At 53.9% G+C, this 10,146-nt stretch overlaps 1 protein-coding gene across 1 annotated transcript; it reads right to left on the bottom strand.

The window, feature by feature from the left end:
- Positions 1–422: 422 nt before the first annotated feature.
- On the bottom strand, positions 423–8,174 carry ARHGAP25 (Rho GTPase activating protein 25). Its single transcript, XM_039711928.1, has 7 exons — positions 7,683–8,174; positions 6,940–7,072; positions 6,232–6,305; positions 5,055–5,176; positions 4,336–4,520; positions 3,354–3,913; positions 423–2,303 (listed from the first exon to the last, which is right to left on the bottom strand). The coding sequence occupies exons 1-7, from the start codon at positions 7,859–7,861 to the stop codon at positions 2,093–2,095; spliced, it is 1,464 nt and encodes a 487-aa protein (XP_039567862.1). The 5' UTR covers positions 7,862–8,174; the 3' UTR covers positions 423–2,092.
- Positions 8,175–10,146: the final 1,972 nt, after the last annotated feature.

Here is a 10,146-nt window from a genome sequence, read left to right as displayed (position 1 = left end):
TTTTTCCTCCCCACCTGGGTGAACAGCTGTGGGTACACCCGGTCTGGAGTGTTTTCTGCCTGGTCTGGGGGTGTCTTTGAGCTCCCACGTAAAGGAAGGGAGGATGGACTGCATCACTCTGGAATCCTGGGGAGAACAACATGTTCTCCCTGCTCCTGGGGCCTGGACAAGGCCAGCCCAGGCAGGGCTGGACACTTCCTGCACGTCCACCTCGCCTCCCCCAGCAACGTGCTCCTCTGGGCAGCGGCCAGGCTAAAAAAGGAAACTTCCTATCGTGCCAAAACCAAAACTGTGATAAATGTGAGGGGATAAGCCACAAAAAGCGTGACTGGCTTGGGATCCAAACACAATAATGTGGGAAGGAAAGTTTTGTTTTCTTGCCTCTCGCACCTACCAAACCCTTGGAGACAGCAGAGTGAATTCCTAAATGAATTTATTTATGAATACCTGAGAAGAGCAGAACAGATTTTCTGCTCTAGCACAAAGAATGCAGTGAGGGGGCTGGAAGGATGGCCTGAAAGGTCTCTTACTTCCATCCCACACTGCATGGCTGAGCAGGTTTGGATGGGATCTGTGGTTAATTTGGAAAGCCATGTCACATTTAAAGGGAGAGGAAAATCCTCAGCCTGATCTCAGGGTTATCACCTTGGTAAAGCTCTTGTGTCCTCACGGTGCAGTGGGAGGGTTAAAGGGTGAAAAATTGTCTTTTTGGAGGTTTCCAAGCCTACAGGGCACGGCTGGAAAGGATCTTTTTTCTCAGTGGTAGACAGTCTGCTGTGCTTTCACATGGCAGGAGCAGCATCACCCTCTGCAGGGGATCCAGAGTCAGTGCCCAAAACCTGCTGAGCTGAAAGGCCCCAAAACCCCACCGTGAGTTTACAACGCCCCTGCCCCAGGAACAGGAGGGGTTCTCTGCTGCTCCCACCCCAAAAAGCTTCCTGGCTGCAGAAATAGAGGGGGGGAGGAAATGCAGGCCGGGCACCAGGCAGTTCTTGGGGGTCTCACGCTGTGGGGTCTCCAGCAGGAGATGTGCAAGTGCAGAAAATCCAGAGCAGGCTCTGGGCTGAGCAGAGAGGACACCCAGCCCCTCGGGGATGAAAAGGGAGCAGTTTCACAGATCTGGCACGGGCAGTTCGTGGTTCTCTGTCTCTGGAAAAAGCTCATTTTAAAGAAAAGAACTCCTCATTGCCTTCCAGCTCAAGGTGCCGTGGCTCTCTCCCCTCCAGGCTCTCAGGAATTTCCAGCCCACCTGACCTCTGTTGGAAAGTCTCTCTTTCCCAGATGACCTCTGCAAATGTTAATGGGTGGAATATCTTCAAAGAGTGCCTCTGATCCTGCAGCCACGGGGTTGTTCTGCCTATCGGAGCGGAAGCGCAGGAATGCGCAGTTTATTTTAAATAACGTGCACTTGTCCTAATCGTGGGGGTTTCTGAGCCTCAGCCAGGCCTTTGCACGTCATTGCAGTCTGCTGTGAAGGAATTATTGGCCTCTTCACACTTTTGATCTTTGCAGAAAGGAGCGTGTGGCATTTCCAGCCCAGATGTCCACGATGGAGAAGTTCCTCCCTAACCACTCAGTGGTGAGGAGCTTCTTGCAGAGGTAAAAAATCAAATAAACACTGAAGCAGCTCTGTCAAGGTCATTGAAATCACAGGAAAGACTCGTGAGTGGCAGCTGTGAAGTGGTGGCAGGCACTCTGGAACCTCTCAGCCCCAGTGTGGGATCCATGGATGTTTTGCCTGGGGTATCTCAGCAGGGAGACAGGCAGTTGGAGCAGGGACAGTTCTGGTTCCTCCTTGTGAAGAGGGTCCAGAACCCAAAATTCCGTGTGCAATCCTGACTGAGCAGAAGTGTTGGCCTGTTCCCCAGGTAACCTGAGCAGCTGACAGAAGAGCTGAACTAAACACAGCCAAAAAAAGCTAAAGGATATTTCTGACATTTCCTGATTCAGAGCATGAACCAGCCCTGCTCTCCTTCCTGCCCCCGGCCTGTGGGCAGGAGCAGGACCCTGGGCAATACAAACCCCTGGCTCTGAACCTGCAATCCCTGAGCATTCCTGCTTTTGGTGTCTGTGAAAAGCTGGGCGTCTCCTCCTAGTTGGTTTTGGCACCACTTTGACTCGTGGCTTTAGTTAAGTTCTTTATCTCCTCCTCAAGCATCCTGGTTTTCCTCTCCAGCTCCTCCCGCGAGCGCTCTGCGTTCCTCAGCCTCAGCTCCAGCTCCTCACTCCTCTTCTTCTCCTGCTCCAGGTCCTGGTTCAGCCTCACCACCCTGGCCCACACCTCATAGTTTTCCTTCTGGAGGCTGCAAAGGGAAACAGAGCATGAGAGGAGTGGATTGGACTGGGTGGGATTGGATTGGATTGGACTGGACTGGATTGGGTTGGACTGGGACGGACTGGATTGGATTGGGTTGGACTGGGTGGGATTGGACTGGACTGGATTGGGTTGGAAAAGGGCTGGGAAAGTTGGAAAAGGGCTGGGAAGTCATTTGGCTCCCAGGGAGTCTGACCTCAGACTCCCTCAGCACCAAGACAAGCCAGAGGTGCTGCCCTGAGAGACCTTCAGTAACTGGATCATAACTTGATCCAATACATCAATAAATTAATACATGTGTATTGATAATGGGATATAACCATAATATAATAACAATATGTGGGGCTGATGGTTACAGCCAACGGTGTGACAATGCTGCTGGTGAATTCTGGAGAGCCTGATGGTCCAATGCTGTGGTGATAACAGGAATGATGACAGCAATCATGCAAAGGACTGCAGGAACTCTGCAGTGCCACTGAATGGTGTGTGGGAGCTGTGGAGCACTGATGTTGGGATAATGCATCACCCACAGCCCGTGCAGTGCAGCACACTGGTCAGAGAGCTGCTGAAGCTGTGTTTGGTCAGGGATCACTGCTGTGACATCCTGCATTCTGTGGAGCACTGATTTGGGGATAATGGATCACTGATGCTGGATAATGCATCACCCACAGCCCATGCAGCAGGACTGCAGGAACTCTGCAGTGCCACTGAATGGTGTGTGGGAGCTGTGGAGCACTGATGTTGGGATAATGCATCACCCACAGCCCGTGCAGTGCAGCAGATGGTCAGACAGCCTGATGAGAGCTGTGTTTTATCAGGGATCACTGCTGTGACATCCTGTGGAGCACTGATTTGGGGATAATGCATCACTGATGTTGGGATAATGCATCACCCACAGCCCGTGCAGCGCAGCACACTGGTGGTCAGAGAGCTGCTGAAGCTGTGTTTTATCAGGGATCCCTGCTGTGACATCCTGCATTCCCTGCTGGGGAATGGTGTGTGCAGTGCCTGCTGGCACAGCAGGTACCTTTGCACCTACCCCTTGCAATCATTCCTCTGCTCCTCCAGATCCTTCTCCAGCTTGTGGATGACGCCTTGCAGGACCTCCCTGCTGTCCTGCTCAGCCCTGGGCTCCTCAGCAGGGCTGCTGCTGGGGCTGCCAGGCTCCTTGGGCTCGTGGCAGGGGCTGAAGCAGGGCAGGAACTCCTTCTCAGAGGTGCTGCTGGCAGGGCTGGGGCTGGAGCCGCTGCCCTCCGCGCTCTCTGCCACGCTGTCCTCGCAGGCTGCAGCCCTGTGGAGGTCCAGCAGCTTGAAGAGGTCGTGGGACAACGTTCTCTTGTGTCCCTCACAGGCCGCGGGGCGAGGGCTGCCCTTCCAGAAGTCACTGGCGAGGACATCACTCCTGTCCCTGCTGTCCTTGTCCCCCGGGGCTGCCAGGAAGGATTTCCTGCTGGGCAAGGTCTGGGTTCTTTTCCTTGGCTGAGTTTTCCAGGTGCCCGGCGTGGCTGTGGGCTCTGTGTCCTCCCCGGGGATGCTGGAGGTGGCAGCTGGGGCAGGGGTGCTGCTGGAGTTGGGGTGATCCCTCTGCAGAGCAGAGCCCTGGAGCAGACAGGCACAGCCACAGCCTTACAAAGGGCACACTGAAACATGCTGGCCACACTTTTCCATTCAAACCCACTTGGAATTGCACCCAATTTACCATTTCTGCAGGGATCCCTTGGAAGAAAAGCCTGTAGCCCTCAACGTTTTCCCCTCACCAGCCTGAGCTGGAAAGGTTTCATGTGCTGGGCCAAAAAGCTTTGGGAGTTTTCAGACTCCCCAGAGCAGCAGATTTTCCACAGGAAAGTGGGAAGTTTATCCACATCATTTTCCTGACGTAAATATTCCAGGGGTGACAACTAGAGCTTTGGAACCTATAAATAGCAAACTCTTCACTGACCTGCCAGAGCCTGCCACAATTTTAATTCTAACGAGCGTTTAATGAGCGTAGGTTGATTTCTTGGGGGTAAAGCCAGCCTTACCCTCTGCCTTTGGGTGGAGCCTCGGGGGTCCTCTGCAGCCCCCCAGCCCACGGAGCTGCGAGGGACAGGAGCCTTCTTCTCGTGTTTCGGGGCAGGGGGGGAGGGAGGCACATCCTTGGAGGGGGGAAAGAGCTGCTGGTGGTGGCTGATCAGCGCTGTCATCACCCTCTGCACCCGGGGTGTGCCTGGGGGGACACAGGGTCAGCCTGGGGGGCCCTCCCAGCCTGCCTGGAACCCAGGTGGGACAGGAAAAAGGATTGGGGCCACAAAGGCAAATGGGGGAAAAGGGTGGGAGATGGGTTTGTGGGAAATTCTCAAAAGCTGGCAGAAGACTCACATGGTGCACATCCATATACAAACCTTAAGATACAAAATACTGACTTAAAAATACCATAAAATAACACAAACGTCGTTGAAAAAAAAATTAAATTGAAAACAAGTTCCAAAAAAAATTATTAAATACTTTTTAAAAAAAGAACTATAAAAATACATTATAAGACCCACAAAAAATTATTTTAAATTATTGACTTTAAAACATTTACAACAGTGTAAAAAAGTGTAAAACTAATAGTGTAAAACTTATAATGCCCCTCCAGGATACTGAAATTACTCCAAATTCCCCAAAATTGAAATATCCTCCAGCATATTGAAATTACTCCAAACACCCCAAAACTGAAATGTCCTCCAGGACCCTGCAATGACTCAGGAGCTCCTTTTACCTCTCATGATGACTGCAGGGTCCTCCACCCTGGGCCTGATCAGGTTCACCCCCATCACTGTGGCCAGGTTGTCCACGCTCATCTTGTTGACGCTGGAGTTCAGTTGGATTTCATAGAGAAACCTGCCAGAATTCCACATATTTCACATTGAATATTTGAAATATATGAGTATTTCACGTTTCAGAGGTGGGAGATGGCAAAAAAATCCTGGTGAAAAAAATTCTGATTTATCCTCCCAGCTCCTCCTCTCAGTCACAAGGACAGAAACCTCAGGCTCAGGACTGGTACCAGAATAAAAACCAGCACGAGAGGAGCTGCTCCCCTTAGTGCAGAAAGGAAAGAAATCCCCACCCCAGGCTGGGTGAAACCTGGAGGCTTTGGTGCACAAGGCTTTTGTGGAAAAAAAAGGGGAAAAAAACCTTTTTGTAAAAAAGAAGCCTGGAGGTTTTGGTGCACAAGGCTTTTGTAGAAAAAAAAGGGGAAAAAAACCTTTTTGTGAAAAAGAAACCTGGAAGTTTTGGTGCACAAGGCTTTTATTAAAAAAAAAAAAAAAAAAATCCTTTTTGTGAAAAAGAAACCTGGAAGTTTTGGGGCACAAGGCTTTTGTAGAAAAAAAAGGGGAAAAAAACCTTTTTGTAAAAAAGAAGCCTGGAGGGTTTGGTGCACAAGGCTTTTATTAAAAAAAAAAAAAAAAAAATCCTTTTTGTGAAAAAGAAACCTGGAGGTTTTGGAGCACAAGGCTTTTGGAGAAAAAAAAAGGAAAAAAACCACCTTTTTGTGAAAAAGAAGCCTGGAGGTTTTGGTGCACAAGGCTTTTGTGGGAAAAAAAGGAAAAAAAAACCTTTTTGTGAAAAAGAAACCTGGAGGTTTTTGTGCACAAGGCTTTTATTAAAAAAAAAAAAAAAAAAAAAGGAAAAAAAAACTTTTTGTGAAAAATACCCCAGGAAAGCTACACCTGGTTTGAGTTGCCAGGGATCTGTGAGTGAGTTTGAGGGATTGATGCCCAGACATTCCCAGGGGGTCCATCCCAGGGGGGAATTCTCCTCTACAGCAGTCAGGGCTGGAAGGGAAGCAAAGCCCAGCTCGGGGAGGCTCTGCCTGGAGGGGCACCCCTGGGGGGCCATTTGTGCTCCCCAGCCCCAAAGCTGAGCTGCCACGGCCCGGGCAGGGCACTGACCTGCAGAGGAAGCTGAGGAGGTTGTAGTTGTCTCTGGGGAGGAGGGACAGCTGCTCCACGAGCTCCTGCTGGCCCTGGGTGGTGAGAAACAGCTCCAGGAGGGTCCACAGGAGCCAAGGACTCCTGGTGACCCCAGCCCAGGGCAGGGGGTGTCCCCAGCCCTGGAGGGCTCCACACGTGTGGTGGCACCTGGGGACAGGGCTCGGGGGTGGCCCTGGGGGTCTGCTCCAAACTCAGTTATTCCATGGCTCTGGCTCTCCTGGTTTGCTGCCCCTGGAGCTCCAGCTCTGCACGGAATGTCCTGCAGGGCTCAGCAAGGAGGGGCAGCCCCAGCAGGGTCCCCCCCAGCCCAGCCCGTGTGGGACGAGCTCTGGGAAGAGCTGCTCCTGCCTCACCTCCTCTGGGCCTCGTGTCCTCACACAAGGGGTCCTTGCCAAAACAAGACTTCTCCAACACCTTGTGGACAGTCAGGACATTTTTAACCCCAAAGAGAAGCAGAAACTGAAGCTTTAAAATCCACAAACCCCCGTGGCCAGGCTGGGAAACCCCACTGGCTTTGGGGGGAGTTTTTTCTTTTTCCTTTTTTCCCTTTTTCTCTCCCCAGATTCCAAATCCCCACGGCTGGCAGTGCTGTGTGCCCTTGTCCCTTCCAGCCCACAGCGTTCCCTGGTGCTGGAACTGATTTTTTGGAAACAAAAGCAGCTGTACCTTTGTCTCATCAGCCTCCAGAGCCTGCCCACAGAGCAGGAAATCCTCGTACTGCAGCCAGGGCACCACGGGCTCGGGCAGCTCGCGCAGGTACAGCTTCAGCAGGGAGGCCACGGTGTGCACGTCGGTGTCCCTGCAGCCAGCAAGGGACACTCAGGGCCAGCAGGGCCCCAGGAGGCTCTGCCTGAGCTCTGGGGCTGCTGCGGGCACGGGGAGCTGGGGAAGGGGAGCCACAGCCAGGGGGTGAACTTCTGGAGGGTTCCTGATGGATCCTGTCATTCCCCAAGCCCTTCTGGAGGGTTCCTGATGGATCCTCTCCTCCTCAAGCCCTTCTGGAGGGTTCCTGATGGATCCTCTCCTCCTCGAGCCCTTCTGGAGGGTTCCTGATGGATCCTGTCATTCCCCAAGCCCTTCTCGAGGGTTCCTGATGGATCTTCCTCTTTGAGCCCTTCTGGAGGGTTCCTGATGGATCTCCTTCTCCTCAACCCCTTCTGGAAGGTTCTTGATGGATCCCCTCTCCTCCTCAAGCCCTTCTGGAGGGTTCCTGATGGATCCTCTCCTCCTTGAGCCCTTCTGGAGGGTTCCTGCAGAATCTCCTCCTCTTTGAACCCTTCTGGAAGGTTCCTGCTGGATCCCCTCTCCCCCTCACGCCCCTCCGCAGGGTCCATGGTTCCTGCAGGGCTCTGGGGTGGCCCAGGCTGTTTTCCCCTGGGATCGGGGTGGGCTGGGGGCAGCAGAGTCACCTGTGGAAGGAGGGTCTCTCGCCGGCGTCGAAGGCGTCGCGGAGCTGCCGGACCAGGCTGTCCTGGCCGGGCAGGCGGAAGATCCCCTCCTCGGCCACGCCGTGCTCCAGGATGAACTCGGCGCTCTTCTGCACCACCAGGGGCACCAGGTGCTGCCCAAACTTCTGCTCGTGGGCCATGGTCTGTGCCAGGCACTGCCCGAACACCGCTGGGGACAGGGCACAGCTCAGCTCGGGCCGTGGCGTTTGTGCTTTGCACGCTCTGGGCTGCTTTGGGGTAAAACTCTAAACTTCATGAAGAGTGGCTGCAGTGCTCCTCAAACGGGTGGAGAACCAAGGAAAAGGGAGCAAAACCCTTCTCCTATTTCCCATTCCAAGAAAACCCTTCTCCTATTTCCCATTCCAAGCAAAATCCTTCTCCCACCTCCTATTCCAACAAAAACCCTTCTCCCATCTTCCCATTCCAAGCAAAACCCTTCTCCCACCTCCCATTCCAGGCAAAACCCTTTCTCCCAGTTCCTATTCCAAGGACAGTGGGGCAGCAGAGGGACCTTCACTGGGCAGAAATGCACGTACGGGGCAGAAAATGCATTTACTGGGCAGAAAATAGACATTTACTGGGCAGAGGAACACCTCTGCTGGGCAGAAAATATATTTACTGGGCATAGAAACACATTTACTGGGCAGAAAATACATTTGCTGGGCAGAGAAACACCTTTGCTGGGCAGAAAATACATTTACTGGGCAGAAAATACATTTACTGGGCAGAGAAACACTTTTACTGGGCAGAGAAACACTTTTACTGGGCAGAAAATACATTTACGGGGCAGAAAAGACATTTAGTCAGCATAGAAACACATTTACTGGGCAGAAAACACATTTACTGGGCAGAAAATACATTTACTGGGCAGAGGAACACCTTTATTGGGCAGAGAAACACATTTACTAGGCGGAGAAACACTTTTACTGGGCAGAAAAAGACATTTACTGGGCATAGAAACACATTTAGTGGGCAGAAAATAGACAGTTACTAGCACTGGGGACACGGGCACAGGTCAATGGGGACAGGGACAGGGGCTGGGGACGTGGGGACAGGGGTGGGGGGACACAGGGACAGGGGTGTGGGGACACGGGAAGAGGGGCTGGGGACACAGGGACACAGCAGTGGGGAGAGGGACACGGGTTGGGGACAGGGACACAGGCTGGGGACACAGGGACAGGGATGTGGGGACATGGGGACACTGTATGGGGACACTGAGGATGGGGACGCAGCCACAGGGGAGTGGGGACAGGGACACGGATGTGGGGACAGGGGACACAGGAACAGGGGTGTGGGGACACAGGATATGGGGACAGGGGACACAGGGCACAGGGGTGTGGGGACACAGGATATGGGGACAGGGGACACAGGGCACAGGGGCACAGTGACACAGGTGTGGGGACAGGGCACACAGAGTGGGGGGGGACACAGGGACAGGGGTGTGGGGACACGGGGACAGGGGCTGGGGACACAGGGACACAGCAGTGGGGAGAGGGACACGGGTTGGGGACAGGGACACAGGCTGGGGACACAGGGACAGGGATGTGGGGACATGGGGACACTGTATGGGGACACTGAGGATGGGGACGCAGCCACAGGGGAGTGGGGACAGAGACACGGATGTGGGGACAGGGGACATAGGGCACAGGGGCACAGTGACACAGGTGTGGGGACAGGGCACACAGAGTGGGGACAGGGGACACAGAGTGGGCACACAGAGTGGGGACACAGGGACGGGCCAGGCTCTCGCCCCGTTTGCAGGAAGTGGCTGCACTGGCTGCCAGCATGAGCTCCCTCACGAGTGAGAACCCAAACCTTGCTGGGGCTGTTTTGAGGGTTTTTTTATGGCTTGTGAGGGGTTTGCCCCCTCTCCAGAGCAGCAGTGACAGCAGAGTGACCCAAAGGCTTTGGAGGTCCCAGTTTTGCTCTGGGGTGGTGCCAGTGGGGCAGAACTCACATTTGTGGGGCTGGAAAATCTCCAGGGATGGAAAGCCACCACCAGGTTTGGCACTGGGCAGAGCAGTGTCCCTGTCACCTGCTGGCAGGGCCCCACTGCTGGCACGGCCCTGTGGCATCCCCAAATGCTCTGGGACAGCAATGCCTGGCAGGGGTCACTTCCAGGGGGGATTTCTGCCTCTGCAGCCCCCCGAGCCAGCCCAGCTGGGCAGAGTTTGCATTTATGGCTGCAGGGCAAAAACAAATCCGTGACTGCAGGGAATTCACTGGGGTCTGCACTGGTGATTTCCTGAGCTGGAAAACCCGAGCCAGAGCTCCAGTTTCACCCCAGGGGTGTCCCCACATCCCCCAGGGCGAGGAGCCCCTTTGGGGGTGCCCCCCAAAACATTTCCTGCAGCAACGGCCTCCGGGGTTGGGCATTTCCTCCAAAACCTCCCCCAGCAGGGAGAGCTGCCCCTGGCCTGCCCCA

Source organism: Passer montanus, unplaced genomic scaffold (assembly GCF_014805655.1).
Source record: "Passer montanus isolate IOZ18808 unplaced genomic scaffold, ASM1480565v1 scaffold256, whole genome shotgun sequence".
Classification (NCBI taxonomy): Eukaryota; Metazoa; Chordata; class Aves; order Passeriformes; family Passeridae; genus Passer; species Passer montanus.
This window is presented reverse-complemented; position numbering and strand designations above follow the sequence as displayed.

Coding starts and splice junctions, on each gene's coding strand:
- ARHGAP25 (XM_039711928.1), bottom strand. CDS start 7,861: ATGGCCCACGAGCAGAAGTTTGGGCAGCACCTGGTGCCCCTGGTGGTG. Junction 3,914..4,335: donor GCTCCACCCAAAGGCAGAGG/GTAAGGCTGGCT, acceptor TGTCTGCTCCAG/GGCTCTGCTCTGCAGAGGGA. Junction 2,304..3,353: donor CAGAGGAATGATTGCAAGGG/GTAGGTGCAAAG, acceptor TTCCCTTTGCAG/CCTCCAGAAGGAAAACTATG.